We start from the raw sequence: 19,341 nt of genomic DNA, 5'->3' as shown, positions 1-19,341 counted from the left end.
GAGACACAAGTAATTTTTCCAACAATTGTTTACAGACATATTTCACTTATGACTCACTGTATAAACAATTCCAGTGGGTCAGAAGTTTACATACACTAAGTTGACTGTGCCTTTAAACAGCTTGGAGAATTCCAGAAAATGATGCATGGCTTTAGAAGCTTCTGATAGGCTAATTGAAATAATTTGAGTCAATGTGGGGTGTACTTGCGGATGTATTTCAAGGCCTACCTTCAAACTCAGTGCCTCTTTGCTTGACATCATGGGAAAATCAAAAGAAATCAGCCAAGACCTCAGAAAAAATTGTAGACCTCCACATGTCTGGTTCATCCTTGGGAGCAATTTCCAAACCCTGAAGGTACCACGTTCATCTGTGGCAAACAATAGTACGCAAGTATAAAACACCATGGGACCACGCAGCCGTCATACCGCTCAGAAGGAGATGCGTTCTGTCTCCTATAGATGAACGTACTTTGGTGCGAAAAGTGCAATCAATTCCAGAACAACAGCAAAGGACCTTGTGAAGATGCTGGAGGAAACAGGTACTAAAGTATCTATATCCACAGTAAAACAAGTCCTATATCGACATAACCTGAAAGGTCACTCAGCAAGGAAGAAGCCACTGCTCCAAAACCGCCATAAAAAAAGCCAGACTACGGTTTGCAACTGCACATGGGGACAAAGATCGTACTTTTTGGAGAAATGTCCTCTGGTCTGATTAAACAATATAGAATGTTTGGCCATAATGACCATCGTTATGTTTGGAGGAAAAAGGGGAGGCTTATAAGCCGAAGAACCCCATCCCAACCGTGAAGCACGGGTGCTTTGCTACAGGAGGGACGGGTGCACTTCAAAAATAAATGGAATCATGAGGTAGGAAAATATGTGGATATATTGAAGCAACATCTTAAGACATCAGTCAGGGAGTTAAAGCTTGGTCGCAAATGGTCTTCCAAATGGACAATGACCCCAAGCATACTTCCAAAGTTGTGGCAAAATGGCTTAAGGACAACAAAGTCAAGGTATTGGAGTGGCCATCACAAAGCCCTGACCTCAAACCTGTAGAAAATGTGTGGGCGGAACTGAAAAAGTGTGTGCGAGCAGGAGGCCTACAAACCTGACTCAGTTTACACCAGCTCTGTCAGGAGAATGGGCCAAATTCCCCAACTTATTGTGGGAAGCTTGTGGAATGCTACCCAAAATGTTTGACCCAAGTTAAGCAATTTAAGGCAATGCTACCAAATACTAATTGAGTGTATGTAAATTCGACCCACTGGGATGTGTGAAATAAATAAAAGCTGAAATAAATCCATTCTCTCTCACTATTATTCTGACATTTAACATTCTTAAAATAAGTGGTGATCCTAACTGACCTAAGACACATTTTTTTACTAGATTTAATGTCAGGAATTGGTGAAAAACTGAGTTTTATTGTATTTGGCTAAGGTGTATGTTAACTTCCGACTTTAACTGTATATCACGGCTGTCACGATCGTGTGGAGGAGAGACGGACCAAAACGCAGCCTGTGGAAAATAAGCCATCTTCTTTTATTATAACGACGAAGATGAACATGAAACGAAACACTTATACAAAAACAACAAACGACCGTGAGCTACAAACGCAAGTGCACACACAACTACTTACGTTCAACATAGACAACCCCAAACCAGCTAAGAGCCTATGGTTGCCTTAATATGGCTCCCAATCGAGAGACAACAATACCAGCTGTCTCTAATGGAGACCCAATTCAGGCAACCATGCGACTGTTCCTTAGATACCTACACGCTACGAGCCGTCAGCCGAGCCATGATCCAGCCAAGACACAGGCTGTCTAGGACGAGCTCACATGATCAGCCAACAGATACTCGAATACAGCCCAGACAGCCCTACATCTGTAAACTCATAAAAGCCAACGCAATTATACCTGTCACGACGAGCCCCAACCTCCGTAACCGAAGCCTCAACAAATCCAGATCCCAACAGGCAATGTACGTTCAGCCCAGATCTACCGTGGTCGCCCAAGCATCTGAGCTGACCAGATCCTACACCCGCACACATGACCGAGATCAATCTAAAGACAGGTACCGACCACCAGTATCCAGCAGAGACGTCACTCTTCAATCGGCCATGGTGCCGTGGCTCTCTAGGACTCCCCTCCATAACCCCCCCCTTGAGGTGCATAACTCCGGTGCGCTCCTGTCGCTGCCGAAATCTCAGCCTAGGGAAGTCTAGTGGGTGTGCACCCTTAGATAGATTCCTCGCTGTGCTGCCCTTATTGTTTTGCCCGGCTGCTACTGCCCTTGTCGTGGGGAGCGTGTCGTCCACAATGTGGTGGGTGGCCATTTGGGAACAGCACCGATGAATAAAGCTTCTTCCTGTAGCTCGGGCGGCCGGTCTCCGGCACTGGTCGTGCGTCCCCACCCCACCATTAATTAGTCACTACCCGACTTTCGTAGCGCTACCTTCCAAGGCCACCTTTCCACATTACCCCCGGGACTTAAGGAGGCAGAGGGCCACCGGAAAGACTAGAGGAGCTAGTGGGCGCAGGGTGTAGGACCCGGCAGAGTCACCTGGACTAAGGGGGCAACACCCAAGGAATAAGGCGCCCAGCACCAGGATAAAGGGCCATGGCCGCCTCGCGGAGGCTGAGGCGGCAGCTCCGACCACACCGCCCTGTTGCGGTTAAGCGCGTATCTCCAAGTTAGCCCCGGTTACCGTGACTTGTTTCCTTCTCACAGCCTCAGGCATGTCTAATTGGCAAGTGATCAGTTTACTGAGAAGAGGGCCACGAGGGTCTGTCTTGGCTTCAACAATTTTGTAACCCCCGTGGCTCCAATCGGTGTGCGCCTGCCGGCCATCCATCATCAGGGTTTGTGTGGGGCCTGGGGACCCAGAGAAAGAGAATGGGAAAATAATATCACATGAACGCCATACACTGTTCATCTGAGTATTAGCAACTGGGAACTGGCACTTGTCTACTGGTATGTCGTCTTTCATATGGAAGAGCGGCATGTCACAGTTAGCTACTAAAGGTTCATCTGATGTGGTGTGTGTGGTGTGTGTTTGTGTGTTCCACTTACACTGCTGAAGTCATGTCGTGGATGTGGTCTGCAGCCAGCTGAGGTTGTTCGTGGGACTTGCAGGAAGGCCTTTGGCCAGCTTGCTGGGTGGCTGAGGCGCATGGGCCTTGGGGAGACGTCCAGCTTGTGCCCCGCTTTCCCCTTCTTCCGATGCTGATCGTACCAGGCGGGACAGGAAAGTCCGCCTAGGTTCGTACAGAAGTTGACCATGGAAAGTTAATGAAAACGTAGGCATCTTTGGCATGTCCCTAGTCTTTAGTCCTGTGACTTGAGATATGTGAACCTCTCTCGCAGTCTTTTATTCTCCACTGCATGTAAGGTACTCCTGCAATGTGATGTAGTTTGTACTTGTGGTGCGCTGTCTGCTCCTGATCAGTGAGGTCTGAACTCGGAGGGATGACTAGGATGTCTAGCCTGGTAAAGCTGCGTTCATTTGCGCTCTAGGCCAGTAAGCCCTCGAACAGAAGATTCTTGTTGGGTTCGAATTCCCCGAGCTCCCGAGCTATCGAGGTGAAACTACAGCTGCGTGTCCGACGGATTCTGACTGCGTCATGGTCTCGGCTGACGGCTCTGGCTGGTCATGGCTCGCTGACGGCTCTGGCTGGTCATTGGCTCGCTGTCGTGGCCTCCTGCGGTGGCAGTCATACGCCAGCTTATTCACCCTAATTGTCTGTGGTCAAAGTCGCTACTGAGTAAGGAGCTTGTTTGGTCTAAATTTAAATGAAAAGCTTGTGATCTGTTGCCACCATATTCGGCCTTGTTTAGTGCTCGAGATTTGAGTAAAAACAACCAGTGATAAAATTTGGTCGATTCAGCAACGGGCCACATCTGAGGTCAGCAACAACATGTTGCAAAACAACAACAAAAATGCCTGCTTAGGATTTTCGGCGTATTGAACCAGATTCACAGGTTAGCTTACCTCCCCTTTCTCCTTTGCTCGGATATATTACTTGTTCGTTCAGGCGCTCATGATACATGCCACCTCCTACGTTTATTACGAGAATTTAAGTGTGTCTGACCTCGGTCCGGGGCCGACATGTGCCATGTATGCTGCAGGTCTATTCTGGTTGTCTCTAGGTCTGCATCACTCACATCTTGGACCAGGAGTCATATCACCTATTGCTCCGCAGTTGCATGGCGCTACCCACTGGTACTGTCCCATGGCTGCCACTGGACACGATAAGAAATAACCTGTTAACAGCGCGTTAATATTATCTCTAAGTTAGGCCAGTGACAGCCTTTATAATGGATGCGTGAACTAAGTAAGCTCTCAGAGTTTTATTTATTTATCGTAGAATAATCCATCAGCGTACGATGTCTTAGCCTTATGAACGAAGTGTGAATTTGCCAGACTTTTTGTATATCCGAAATGGCCTTGTGACCCCTAGAATCCTGTTGAGGTACTGGACTCCGAGATAACTCAAGGCCAATGGCGTCTCAGCCCGACGTGCTAGCGGCTCCTGTCTGGGCGGGGATTTATGCAGACATGTTTCTCTCAACTTCATCCAGCTTCACCACATGTGTGCGTGCGAGTCCAGCCTCTTCTCAGTGGCGAGCTGCTGGCAGCCCTGGGCTGTACTTCTCCACCGGTAGTCCCGGGTGTTGGCTCCTGTCTGCGGGTGAACGAGCCGGTTCTTGCTTGGCTCGGCGGGTCCATTGGCAGCGCCGGGCGGGTTCTCTCTCTCAGTGACAATGGAGACGCACAGGAGGCTTTGTGCGTGCTGTAGGCACTGTCTTAACCAGACGGCTAGCACGCACCTCAGGACGAGTATGGAGAGCTGTTCCCGGTGACATTAAKTCACCAACACGTTCATTCGGACGGATGCCGTGCCTCATGCACCAAACCAYTACATCCCTCATAACTCTCTCCTCCAATTTCTCCATTAACTCCTTTACTGTCTCTGCGTCACTCTCCTCCAAATCCGCCCTCACCGGCTCCTTACGGTAAGCAGGAGGAGTTGGCTCACATCTCCCGACTGACCCAACTAAARTACCRGAGAGCCRCCCCCCAAGAAATMTTTGGMTTTGACTWACGGGCTTCCAGCCTTGTTTCCTTGCTGCCTCCTCATATCTCCGCCTCTCTGCTTTCGCTGCCTCCAGCTCAGCTTTGGGGCGGTTATATTCTCCTGGTACTTCGCGGTCCAGAATTTCCTCCCAATAGTCCTGTTTAGGTGGGTCCTGTTGTTGTTTCACACGCTGCTTGATCATTGTTTGGTGGGGAATTCTGTCACGATCGTGTGGAGGAGAGACGGACCAAAACACAGCATGTGGAAAATAAGCCATCTTCTTTTATTATAACAACGAAGATGAACATGAAACGAAACACTTATACAAACTATACAAAAACAACAAACGACCGTGAAGCTACAAACGCAAGTGCGCACACAAACTACTTACGTTCAACATAGACAATTCCCCACAACCAGCTAAAGCCTATGGTTGCCTTAAATATGGCTCCCAATCAGAGACAACAATAACCAGCTGTCTCTAATTGAGACCCAATTCAGACAACCATAGACTTTCCTAGATACCTACACTCAACCATAGACACAGCTAGACTACTATACTAAACATAAACCCAACTACTCTAATAAACCCCCTAAACCTTACAACCACCCTAGACACTACAAAAACCACATACATTCCCCACGTCACACCCTGACCTAACCAAAATAATTAAGAAAACAAAGAATACTAAGGCCAGGGCGTGACAACGGCTTTCAGCCAATCAACATTCAGGGCTCAAACCACCCGGTTTATAACAAGTTATAAAGCAGTATTCCTGGATTCTTTAATAAATCTATAATATKATAATATATGCCATTTAGCAGACGCTTTTATCCAAAGCGACCAAAGCATGCATACACTGTAAATGTTACTGAAATGTCAGCTCAATTACACATCCTCCTTGCATCAATTTAATTGACAACCAGCCCTTAACTCACTTGTTGTGAGTCCACAGAGTTGAGCTGGTACTCTTAAGAAGTCTCTGCATATCTATACATTCATCTTCAATTGGTGCGTGTATTTTATCACCTTCATCAAACACATCCAGTGTATCCTGTTGAGTTGTAACAGCCTGATAGAGTGGTATCATGCATAAGCCCTCCACCACCTCACCCACCTCCACCACCTCACACCCCTTCACCCACTCACCCCCCTCCAACCCCTCACCCCCCTCCACCCCCTCACCCCCCCCTCCACCACCTCACACCCTCTTCAACACCTCACCACCCTCCAGCACCTCACCCCCCCTCCACCACTTCACACCCTTCAACACCTCACCACCCACCACCTCACCCCCTCCACCACCTCACCCCCCTCCACCACACTCAGCCCCCACTCCCCTCCACCACCTCCACCCTCACCCCTCTCCACCACCTTAACCCCACCCCCACCACTACCTCACCCCCCTCCACCATCTACCCACCACCCCCTTCCACCACCACCCCGTCCCCCGTCCCATCCCGTCACCCCCTCCACCACCTCAGCCCCTCCAGGCTGGGTAACTGAATCTTCTGTATCAGTGACAGGTTCGGAGCACGGTGGGGGGGGGTTCTTGGCACAAGGATGAGGTGCCAGATTGACAGGGAGATGAGGGTGGTGTGTGTTGTGGAGGAGGGAGGAGGTGTAGCTCACAGATCACAGATAAGCATCAGTGAGAATATGAGAGGCCAGATGGTAATCGTTTCAGAGGAAATGAGACTATACCATCGCAAAGGAAACCACAGGAAAGAGGCTGACCTTGTGCACCTGTACTGCTGCTGCAGGGCTTTCGGGTTACACTGCAGACAGACACAGAGACATGGTGGTGTCCTAAAACTGTTCTCATCAAAAACAGGGCCAAAAAGTTCTAAAGTATCCATACTGAGGCCTGGATTGTACTGTGGGTGGACAAAGGCGCAATATTTTGCGTTCTACTTATAAGGTAAGCATTTCTGTAACACCTTCCTGGTTTCTCTTTAAGATGAGGCATAAACAATAAAGCCATTTGATTGGAAGATCAGCCTATATATTTTTGGTACCTTTATGTAAAAAGTTAACCCAGATTTGTATGTGGGAACTTGTATTTATGAGCTAAATTTAAACCTACAATTCCTGCTTACAAACGCTTTTGCAAGACTTTAATCCCGTTCCTACAAGCAGTTCATCTCCGGGCTTGAATATACTATTCTTCATAAATGGGTGCGAGTTGACGCTCCTGAAATAGACGTAGGCACAGATGGAGAGTTAATCTAATGAGAAAAAAGTAAATGTCACAACACCACCCTTGCACTTTGGAGAGCAGATGTTGAAATGTCACGATGCTCAGGCTTAAATTAAGAGCAATACCTGTWAAGAGAAGGCTTCTGCAGGCCATTTATTTTTAACCCAAATTACTGAATGTTCTGTGTGATGAGAAATATCATCTGAGAAATATATGAGTGGAGAATAATCCTCCCTGTAGAAAACATGTCTCCCCGGCTTCTGTTTCAGATGGTAAATTGGTTTCACAGATTGTCGATCTAGCCCTGTTATTGGTGCTCCACAGTTACTTTCAATGTGCAATTTTGCAACCATGATACTCCGCTGTGGGCGGCAGCATGATGAGAATACTGCACATGAAAAGGGATGTAAAAGGAACAAGCACATACCTGAATTTATTTATACCAGTTCAAGTCCACATCCACATCAAACAAGTGGAGAACATGTCTAACTGAAGCTACTTCACCAAAATGGAAGATCAATCAGATAGTCAAATGTCAGGTCAAAAGCAAATAAATCTGTATTTTCAGTTTGAATACTCATAGGGCATTTATGTATGTTTGTGCAGATGTTTGTTCTCTGAGCTGACACTATTGAGGCCAAATCTCTCTAGCCAGACCACAATCGCTTGAAGAAGAAGTCAGAAGGCCATGGGTGGTATGCTGTAGCTGTAGCTGATGCTCATTGCTCACCAACACAGGAAGTCATTTTTGGTTGTTGCAAGGCTAAAATTAGCCAAGTAGACTTCTGTGCAATGACATCCGGGAAATACTAAAGGAATGGTGGTAATACCARATAAAAAAAACATTGGTGGGTACTAAATGTTACTGGTTACAGAGTAGTAACAAGTCTGTGAAACCCTTATTGGGCTTGTTCTACAATTGTGGCATAAACATGTTGACAAGGTAGTTTGTCTTTGAGAGTAAATGTATGGCATCCACTCTCTTCTCTGTTTCTCATTTCAGCATCTGTCTCAGTTGGTGAACATGCAAAAAGCAACAGCATCAGTAGCCAAAGATAATTGATAGGCTCTAGTCGAAAATAAATGTGAAAACAAAGAGAACAGGCAGGCTTTGAAAACACATGACTCTAAGAGCCTAGTAGCCAAGAACTCCTGAAAGTGTTGCTTGTTTTTAAATGGCTGTGTTTTTCCCTCCGTATGCAATTTTCTAGTGGGATGTGGATGTAGCATCTCAATCACCTGTACTATATAAGCAAACATGCTCTGGTTCATCCCTTCATGGGGATTTGGCTGTGACTGATATTTAGTGAGATTATTTTGGCAATGGTTATGCATACTTTATCCTCTGTTTGGTTGATGATTGATGATAGCACTGTTGGAGGATGCACCACTGGCTATTTCTATATTTTGCTCTTTAAGAAATGATAAGTCACTTGTTTATTGTATTAGCTTCAGAAAAAGCATATTAGCACATGATGAGGAATTATGAGGAACAGATACTGACCTTTTATGAATTACGGCGAGTGAAGATCAAATAAAACACACAAATGTATTTATTTCTGTCCTAATTGTTGAACATTCCAGGTAATGTTTTTTTATGACCATCTCTGCAACTCAAATTGAGGTTGCCCAGTGAAGGTCTAACTCTCAACTAGCTACACCTTTTATTTGTTTGTTTTCTCCCTTGAGGTTAGCGACGAAAGTAAAAAAACAAGGCTGTAATGTAGCGGTCATCTGTTCCCTATTCAATGAACTCCATGTCAGGTGATTAGGGTTTATTTCAGTGCGCAGGAAGCCAGATTTATTGAGTGATCGCTTGTTGATACCAAACGTGACTGGAAATCTCTGAGCAATGTCATCCTTAACTTTTTTGTTAACTGGAAAGCAAATGCTCTGACATCTACAGTATGTGAGTCCTATGCAAAATATGCCAGTGAAATGTTTACTGTAAGACCCATAGTTGTTTTTTAAAAATGTGTTTGCAAACTCCTCTGAGTTGTTTTGCTTATACCTATTTGTATGTGTTAATAAATCATTTTATAAAGCATTTGCAGTGCTTWACTCATGCATTTGTTATAGTAATTATTACCCAACCGAAAACAAAAAAAAGCTAATATTACAAATGTATATATTTTTTTATATGGTTGAATTATAACATTTAATGGTATAGTGCCTCTTATCTGATCAGACCAGCTCTGTAGCCTTCAGTCGACTGTGTCTGTTGTGATGTACATCTACTAATATCATCTCCATCTGAACATTGCTTAATATCACAAGAAATATATATTTGTGTTCTCTGAAATGGTCTTGCCAGCCATTGTGTCACCTATTTTATTCCATCAGGAGCCCCACTTCAAGGTGCTCATGCTAATTTCTTAACTTGTCAAACCACTTACACACCATAGGGCGGAGAGTCTGTCATCTGGAATTTATACAGAGAATAAAGGTATGGAATGTAAGATGGTATGAAACAAGCATGAGGCCAATGAAAGTCCTCTTTCAAACATAAAGAATACGTTCCAAATGGCACCCTATTCCCTCTATAGTGCGGGTGCCATTTGGGACGTACCGACAGTACTTCTGCATGTGGTCAGTGGATGAAAGGTTCCAAGGACGGGCTGTTTTGGAACGTGCAGCCTTGTGTTAAATGCCAAGCTAATTATGTGTTTGGCCTCATCGTTAGCTGAAGAGAGGGACCAGCTATGAGTCTGCTGTGATTATGGTTAGTAATGGCTGACCTGTTGGTTCCACTTCAATGAACCTGGGAGGGGGGGGGACAGTTTTAGATCTTGCAACCCTTCCTGTTATTAGGGCAATAGTCCAAACACGTTAATTTMACCTCCTCAGCCCTTGCGTAAGCAACTTTCCCTCTGGGGAATCCACGTCAAAACCGGATGCAGTTTGATTGCCATCTTAAGTAGAGGTCCAATTCACAAACGTTGCCCCCTCGGCCCTAGATTTAGGTCGAGGGAGCGAGTGAAGAACTTTGATCACTAGTGGGGCTGATATGACCCACAATTCAATGCAAACTGTAGTCACATGTTAAACTCCGGTGGCCGCGAAGTGTAAAATCTAATCAACAAGGCTGCGTTTTCGGCATGTGAGACAAAATTATGACGCAAGCTTGCAAAACAATGTATATAGATGACATTAATTTTAGCGTTGGCAAATGGGAATGACGCTCAAATTGGCTTAGTCTAGTACTGAGGAGCCTATAAAACATACAGTTGAAGTTGTAAGTTTACATACACCTTAGCCAAATACATTTAAACTCAGTTTTTCACAATTCCTGACATTTAACCCGAGTAAAAATTCCCTGTCTTAGGTCAGTTAGGATCATCACTTTATTTTAAGAATGTGAAATGTCAGAATAATAGTAGAGAGAATGATTTATTTCAGCTTTTATTTCTTCATCACATTCCCAGTGGGTCAGAAGTTTACATACACTCAATTAGTATTTGGTAGCATTGCCTTTAAATTGTTTAACTTAGGTCAAACGTTTCAGGTAGCCTTCCACAAGCTTCCCACAATAAGTTGGGTGAATTTTGGCCCATTCCTCCTGACAGAGCTGGTGTAACTGAGTCAGGTTTGTAGGCCTCCTTGCTCGCACACGCTTTTTCAGTTCTGCCCACAAATATTCTATAGGATTGAGGTCAGGGCTTTGTGATGGGCACTCCAATACCTTGACTTTGTTGTCCTTAAGCCATTTTGCCACAACTTTGGAAGTATGCTTGGGGTCATTGTCCATTTGGAAGACCCATTTGCGACCAAGCCTTCACAATTAACTTATTGTGGGAAGCTTGTGGAAGGCTACCCGAAACGTTTAACCCAAGTTACAATTCAAAGGCAATGCTACCAAATACCAATTGAGTGTATGTAAACTTCTGACCCACTGGGAATGTGATGAAAGAAATAAAAGCTGAAATAAATCATTCTCTCTACTATTATTCTGACATTTCACATTCTTAAAATAAAGTGGTGATCCTAACTGGCCCAAGACAGGGAATTTTTACTCGGATTAAATGTCAGGAATTGTGAAAAATTGCGTTTAAATGTATTTGGCTGTGAATGTAAACTTCCGACTTCAGCTGTAGGTCTTTACTGATAGGTCCTCAGTGAAGTACTACATTCAAAAACTTTTGAGAGTGAATGTATAGTGTAAATTCCCTTATGCATCTCTTCTCTCCTGTCAGTCAGTCTGTCCCTCTTACCAACTGTCTYTGTGTCTGTCTGTCTAGTCCCATTTCATTTCAGACATGTATTTTCAGACGCGTGAGAGATATCACTGTATTGTCGGTCAAGGGCTCTCAAATTCTGTTAATGTCCTTTGCCCTCCAACCCTCCACCACCCACGCTGCCAGTTCCACCATCTGTCACATTGTGGCTAGTTTAGCCAAAGTGGGTGAAGTGAGRGTAAAGCATTATTGTGGCATTAATGTGGTGGGCCGCGTGAAGAGGGCATTGTCTCCTTCTGGGTTGCAGCACATTCATGTTAAAACATGGCCCAGCACCAGCACTCACACCACAGTAGACTCAGTTACAGTAAATGAATAATGACGTTTCTGAGACATTGCTGATTAGAGTGCAAAGGTTTTACTGATTTCAGGGGAAACATCCTGATGGTACTTTATGTGGAGCTAATGATTACTCTAATATACACCAGACAAAAACAAACTATTAGGTAACGAGTCACCAGTTTCATGCAGTTTGTGTGAAGTCTACAGTGTGTGCGAATCTCACATTGAAGTAGCTCCTTCTCATTCTCCACAGGAACCTTGGAAGAGAGGCAACATGACCAAACAGAGATATGGTCGCTATAGCAACATGGAGAAGGATGAGTATCATGTCCCTGATAACCATGAAGAAGAGTTCTTGGTGCACATCCTTCCTGCCAGAGCCCCTGAGTCAGACAGAGACTATGCAGGTACGAACTCTAGTCCCTGACAATCTATTAGATAGAATTATAGAATTATAGCAGGTAAAAAGTACAAAACAGAGAAGTTGCTCTTCCATCTTGTATTAAAGGTATGATTGGCTATCCACACATGACACATACAAAGTACCTATAATTAACATACTGTAAAATCTATAATTAAACTTAAAATGTAATATGTAAAAAAAAAAGTGTTTTACTTTGCATTGTGTATTTTARGAGACGTTTTAAGACATTCAAGCACAAAGTAGATTTAGACTAGATTAGAAGCTCCATTGTGCACCAGTCTAATTAGAAGGAAGAAAATAAAGTGTGGGCAAGAACAAGTGTGACATCCAAACCCAATGTGAAACAGAAAGCGAAGCTGTAAGTGAGATCTCATGCTGCTGAGAGAGGCCTCTGTGTCGAGCTCTAGAGCCATCTGTAGGCCAATCAAATCCACACTGTGGGAGAGATACAATTATCCTGAAATGAAGGGGGAGAGAATAGCATGAGTTGTGTGAGTAAACTCCTCATGGATTATGGCTGGTCTGTAGTAATACCACAGTCAGGTGCCCCACACATGCTCTGTAGTAATACCACAGTCAGGGGCCCCACACATGCTCTGTAGTAATACCACAGTCAGGTGCCCCACACATGCTCTGTAGTAATACCACAGTCAGGTGCCCCACACATGCTCTGTAGTAATACCACAGTCAGGGGCCCCACAGCTGCTCTGTGGTAATATTACAGTCTGGGGCCCCACAGATGCTCTGTAGTAATACCACAGTCAGGGGCACCACAGCTTCTCTGTAGTAATACCACAGGGGCCCCACAGCTGCTATATTGTAATACCACAGTCAGGGGCCCCACAGCTGCTATATTGTAATATTACAGTCAGGGGCCCCACAGATGCTATATTGTAATATTACAGTCAGGGGCCCCACAGCTGCTCTGTGGTAATAACCACAGTCAGGGGCCCCACAGCTGCTCTGTAGATTAATATTACAGTTGGGCCCCCACAGATGCTCTTAGTAATACCACAGTCAGGGGCAACACAGCTTCTCTGTAGTAATACCACAGTTCAGGGGCACCATAGCTGTTATATTGTAATATTACAGTCAGGGGCCCCACAGCTGCTCTACTTTTTATTTTTATTTATTTTATTATTTTATTTTACCAGGCAAGTCAGTTAAGAACAAATTCTTATTTTCAATGGCGGTCTAGGAACAGTGGGTTAACTGCATTGTTCAGAACGACAGATTTGTACCTTGTCAGCTCGGGGATTCGATCTTTCAACCTTTCGGTTACTAGTCCAGCGCTCTAACCACTAGGCTACACTGCCYCCCCAGCGGCTGTGTTACTATGGATACGGTAAGATGTTTTTTGTTGTGTATGTGGAATAACACTCTATACTTCCATCTACTGGAACAACTTGCAATTGCCACATCAACCAAAACTATTGAGATTAATAATAATTATATTCTTTCTTTAAAGATAGGGACATTTCCAGATCCTCCTACGCTCAGAGTATCAGCTCCACTTCAAGTGTACGTGATTTTCCTCAGTTCTTCTTTTACATCACACAATTTGCCAGTTTACATCCAATCACRGTGAGTTTAAAACCRATTATTTAAACATGATATTAATGTTTATTACCATGTTTTGTCTTGCTTGTAGAGCAGCCCTATCATACCCCCACGGCATCCCATAAGAGGCCTCCCTTGTACTTCTCCAGGTAACTGAAACCCAAACAATTACTGATTGAAGCACATACAGTGGGGCAAAAAAGTATTTAGTCAGCCACCAATTGTGCAAGTTCTCCCACTTAAAAAGATGAGAGAGGCCTGTAATTTTCATCATAGGTACACTTCAACTATGACAGACAAAATGAGAAAAAGAAATCCAGAAAATGACATTGTAGGATTTTTAATGAATTTATTTGCAAATTATGGTGGAAAATAAGTATTTGGTCAATAACAAAAGTTTATCTCAATACTTTTGTTATATACCCTTTGTTGGCAATGACAGAGGTCAAACGTTTTCTGTAAGTCTTCACAAGGTTTCACACACTGTTGCTGGTATTTTGGCCCATTCCTCCATGCAGATCTCCTCTAGAGCAGTGATGTTTTGGGCTGTTGCTGGGCAACACGGACTTTCAACTCCCTCCAAAGATTTTCTATGGGGTTGAGAATCTGGAGACTGGCTAGGCCACTCCAGGACCTTGAAATGCTTCTTACGAAGCCACTCCTTCGTGCCCGGGCGGTGGTTTTGGGATCATTGTCATGCTGAAAGAACCCAGCCACGTTTCATCTTCAATGCCCTGCTGATGGAAGGAGGTTTTCACTCAAAATCTCACGATACATGGCCCCATTCATTCTGTCCTTAACGGATCAGTCGCCTGGTCCCTTTGCAGAAAAAACAGCCCCAAAGCATGATGTTTCCACCGCCATGCTTCACAGTAGGTATGGTGTTCTTTGGATGCAACTCAGCATCTTTGTCTCCAAACACGACGAGTTGAGGTTTTACCAAAAAGTTATATTTTGGTTTCATCTGACCATAATGAATTCTCCAAATCTTCTTCTGGATCATCCAAATGCTCTCTAGCAAACTTCAGACGGGCCTGGAATGTACTGGCTTAAGCAGGGGGACACGTCTGGCACTGCAGGATTTGGAGTCCCTGGCGGCGTAGTGTGTTACTGATGTAGGCTTTGTTTACTTTGGTCCCAGCTCTCTGCAGGTCATTCACTAGGTCCCCCGTGTGGTTCTGGGATTTTTGCTCACCGTTCTTGTGATCATTTTGACCCCACGGGTGAGATCTTGCGTGGAGCCCCAGATCGAGGGAGATTATCAGTGGTCTTGTATGTCTTCCATTTCCTAATAATTGCTCCCACGTTGATTTCTTCAAACCAAGCTGCTTACCTATTGCGATTCAGTCTTCCCAGCCTGGTGCAGGTCTACAATTTTGTTTCTGGTGTCCTTTGACAGCTCTTTGGTCTTGGCCATAGTGGAGTTTGGAGTGTGACTGTTTGAGGTTGTGGACTGGTGTCTTTTATACTGATAACAAGTTCAAACAGGTGCCATTAATACAGGTAACGAGTGGAGGACAGAGGAGCCTCTTAAAGAAGAAGTTACAGGTCTGTGAGAGCCAGAAATCTTGCTTGTTTGTTAGTGACCAAATACTTATTTTCCACCATAATTTGCAAATAAATTCCCATAAAAAAATCCTACAATGTGATTTTCTGGATTTTTTTTTTCTCATTTTGTCTGTCATAGTTGAAGTGTACCTATGATGAAAGTTACAGGCCTCTCTCATCTTTTTAAGTGGGAGAACTTGCACAATTGGTGGCTGACTAAATACTTTTTTGCCCCACTGTATAAGAGTTGGTAGAGAGTTCCAATACAGACACTCCTTGGTCATGTTTCAAGTTTGGTCAATGGATCCATGGCATTGTTTTGAATAGGAAATACCAGACCTTCTGTCAACCGCCAATTGAAGCCCAGAAAACCAAGGAGGACCCAGTTAGGTAATAATCACCAAACAGGAGTTGTCATTTTATCTTTTTTTAACTAGGCAAGTCAGTTAAGAACAAATTCTTATTTACAATGACGGCCTACCCCAGCCAAACCCAGATGACGCTGGGCCAATTGTGCACCGCCCTATGGGACTCCCAATCACGGTGGGATGTGATTCAGCCTGGATACAAACCAGGGACTGTAGTGTCACCTCTTGCCCTGAAATGCAGTGCCTTAGACCGCTGCGCCACTCCGGGGCACATCAGTAATCATTGGTGATAATAATGTAATCTATTAATATCAGTTTTGATTGGGATAATTGATCATAATCGGTGTATGCAGAAAATGACTGCATTTATTCCAATTCATAAACATGATGATGTCAAGATGGTGATATAGCACAGCAAAGGTAATCCAGTTCAAGAGCTGTTGTTTTACAGATGAGAGAGCACAAGTCATGGAGACTACAGAACAGGTAAATGTTTTACACTGTTAAAAAATAATACTATTCAGCATTTCAAACAAAAGCTCTGGGAAAGACCAAGAGGCGGACACTTAAGATTTACAAACAAAAAAACATTTTCCAAACTGGAAAAGAGTGCCAAATGTAAAATATATTCCTCTTGATATTCCTCTTTCCAGAACATGCTACTCCCACCAAGGTAATAGTCCCTCTAATCTCTTTATACATTTCATGACACTGGTATTAGTACTATGTTTCTAAGTCCAGTATGTTCGTTTTGAAACCTTTGTTGAGACTTTAATATTGTTTGGTTCCAGGTCCCCACCGTCCTTACCTAAGGACCTAATGAACAAGCTGTCTGGGCTGGACCTCCAGAGGCCCTGCAGGAGAGAGTGAGTTATTGRCCATCTACCTAACACCATAGGGACATTAAGGGGACACTAATGCAATGTTGTATGGAGTATTAGTGCCACCTGTTGGTTGAATGTGATTCCACCATGACCCATCTCAGAAATTACATTCACCTATAGTTATATTTCCAATTGAAAGAGAATTGTAAAATGGGTCTGTCTCTTTTCCCCTCCAGCAGACAGAGAAGACAACAAAATGTAAGAGGTTGAATCACATATTGTATGCCTAATTTTTGCTAAACGTCTATCTTTGGGTGAATCTATCTACATGGATGCAGTGTTAGCGGTCCATGAAACGTTCTTGCTAAAACTGAGTAACAGAAACAGTAAATMAATAGCTACTAAGGATGTTTGCTTCACGTTCATCACGTATAACGCATGCTTCATATTAATTATAGGTGGAATGCAATACATCCTCAAATAGTGAGTACTATTTAAATTCCATATTTAAGAAACTAAACACTCTAAGGTTGTAATAATAATAGAAATGTTAACATATTTTAGGTAATTGTTTAGGGAGAGAGCAAACTATCCAAAGCCAAAGATATTCACTGGACCTTGAATCTCAACTCAACACAGACATAAGGTACATGGGAGGAATTTTWGTGAAGTTCTTTAAAACCACTACAATAGTTCATGCGTATCTTTCTATATTTATGATAACACATTATTTGATTCTTGAATTAGGTTACAACAAAGGCACAATACCCCAGGTAAATAAGACCTTGCCATCTCAACATTTTGTATAGTTTAATTGCATTGATCTCCAATTTACCTATAGAAAATAAACTTCTGTGTCGAGTATGATGAATGCAATTGAAAGCCTGTCTTATTTTATGCCATGTAGAAGAGTCCTCAGTGAAGCGTCAACAACACCATGAGTGGCCTCAAACCAAAGATGACGTGGAGCAGCATGACTTTGTCCCCAAGGAAAGACCTTGTCAGGTATGCAGCCTGAATACACCAGGCACATCTCCAAATGGGTGATATCCACCAGGACAATGATGTGCTTGAAGATTACTTGGAAGTAATGAAAGAACCAAAACTATGACAGAAAATGCCAATGTACGGTAGCTTACATGATTGGCCCGTTTATGAAATTACAATATGCTTAATTTTTTTCCAGACGTACAATGAACAAGACTGGTACATAGGAGCTTGTGATCGAGCAGAGGCTGAACATGCCTTACACCTGGTGAATAAGGTTTGTAATGTGAGGTGTTATTTAAGTAATGAGGCCCAAAGGGGTGTGGTATATGGCCTATATACCATGGCTGTCAGCCAGTCAGCATTCAGGGCTTGAACCACCCAGTTTATAATATGAAATAATCTTAATGAATGGAAATGCAAAGAGCTAGAACAATCCCAACAGCAGAGTTACAAGGTATTTCTTTAAGTATTAATGGATGTGATCCTAGTGAGCACTGTATATTTTAATGTACAGTAGTAATTAAGTAATATTAATGATACAATCTATATAAAATTATGACGTACTGCTTATGAATGTGTTATGTATGGGTTGTAACTGTGTTATGAAGTCCTTGTATATGTACTCTTTAAATAAAATGTTACCCAAATGTCTCCCTAACAGGATGGGGCATTTTTGGTGCGGAATTGCTCAACGAACACGAAGAGCGAACCCTTTGTCTTAGCAGTGTTTCATGACAAGAGAGTTTTCAACGTTAAAATTCGGTTCATTGATAGCACCTCCAAGTACGTCCTTGGGACTGGGCAAAGTGCCAATGATGTGAGTAGACAAGTAAGAAAGAGTACTTTACTTTAGTAGACTTTACTTTAACTTTACTTGAGTAGATTTTACTTTACTTTAAAGCYGAGATCCGCCATGGCCGAAACAGCGCCACTGGCCGCCCCAGGCAGCTTTGTTATTGTTTTTATTTTGAGGAAATGAGCCTCCAGCATCACAGTAAAAAAAAAACATGGTAGTAGGCCTATATACCCTGCAGTTCTACTGCACTTGCAATGAACAAAAACTGTGTTTGTTGTTTTAAAGTAACATCTTTGTTGTTGTAATACTGCAAACGGACGTGGCAGTTTCACCGATATGGATTGTTTCTTTAAGTATCACTCTATCACACTTTTAGTATCAAGCTTATCCTTACATGGCTTTCATTAATGCTTTATTTTCTCCCTAGATGTTTGATTCTGTGGCAGACATCGTCAGATTTCACTCCATATTCCCTGTAGTCATGATCAATGGGAGGAACCAATTAGCTAACAGATATCAAGGGAACTGTGTGTTGACATACCCAATCACAAAAGAGGTTGTCAACCAACTGTTGGAATGAAAGGCCTACTGTGCCCAAGCAATAACTATCACATTTGTCTTGCATGTGAGTACATGTACTGTATAGACATTATGTAAACTTGCCTAAATAAAAGGTTTTAAGGAAGCATTGAGACTGACTTAGAAATTATTTTTTATGTTGCAAAAGTAGAACAGATAATTCAAGTATAAATCAAGGAGTCACTGCTAATACAGACCAGGAAGGCAATTTCTCTGTGTCACACTTCTGTGTGAAGAACAAATCAATAGATACCAACAGGTCCATTCAGTTGATGAGTTACCAGCCTCATCAACTGAGCACCCACCACGTCTATTTCTATGGGCACAAGCACTGTTCATGACACAAACMTTTCACGCCCCTCTTGTTGGTGGAGAGAATTTTGCAGGTTTAAAGCTTATTTCCTGCAATTCTACACATTTTGTCATGGCGTGCAAAGAACATTTTATCGT

The 19,341-nt window shown here is 43.3% G+C and overlaps 1 protein-coding gene across 6 annotated transcripts; it reads left to right on the top strand.

The window, feature by feature from the left end:
• The first annotated feature begins 6,857 nt into the window (after window positions 1-6,857).
• LOC111965910 (cytokine-dependent hematopoietic cell linker) lies at window positions 6,858-19,004 on the top strand. 6 transcript variants are annotated; one of them, XM_023990329.2, is made up of 16 exons: window positions 6,858-7,006; window positions 12,056-12,209; window positions 13,695-13,747; window positions 13,878-13,935; window positions 15,662-15,724; window positions 16,154-16,188; window positions 16,356-16,375; window positions 16,494-16,568; window positions 16,766-16,784; window positions 16,985-17,009; window positions 17,103-17,172; window positions 17,274-17,299; window positions 17,434-17,531; window positions 17,713-17,790; window positions 18,178-18,345; window positions 18,740-19,004. In XM_023990329.2, exons 2-16 carry the CDS (start codon window positions 12,077-12,079, stop codon window positions 18,890-18,892), a joined length of 1,074 nt encoding a protein of 357 aa, XP_023846097.1. In that variant the 5' UTR covers window positions 6,858-7,006; window positions 12,056-12,076; the 3' UTR covers window positions 18,893-19,004. The 6 variants fall into 6 exon arrangements, with proteins under 6 accessions (XP_023846097.1, XP_023846093.1, XP_023846096.1 ...); XM_023990325.2 differs by having other exon boundaries at window positions 17,091-17,172; XM_023990328.2 differs by having other exon boundaries at window positions 16,763-16,784.
• Window positions 19,005-19,341: the final 337 nt, after the last annotated feature.

Source organism: Salvelinus sp. IW2-2015, linkage group LG6.2, assembly GCF_002910315.2.
Source record: "Salvelinus sp. IW2-2015 linkage group LG6.2, ASM291031v2, whole genome shotgun sequence".
Lineage (NCBI taxonomy): Eukaryota > Metazoa > Chordata > Actinopteri > Salmoniformes > Salmonidae > Salvelinus > Salvelinus sp. IW2-2015.
Note: the sequence above shows the minus strand (reverse complement) of the source record. Positions and strands in the feature narration are given on the sequence as shown.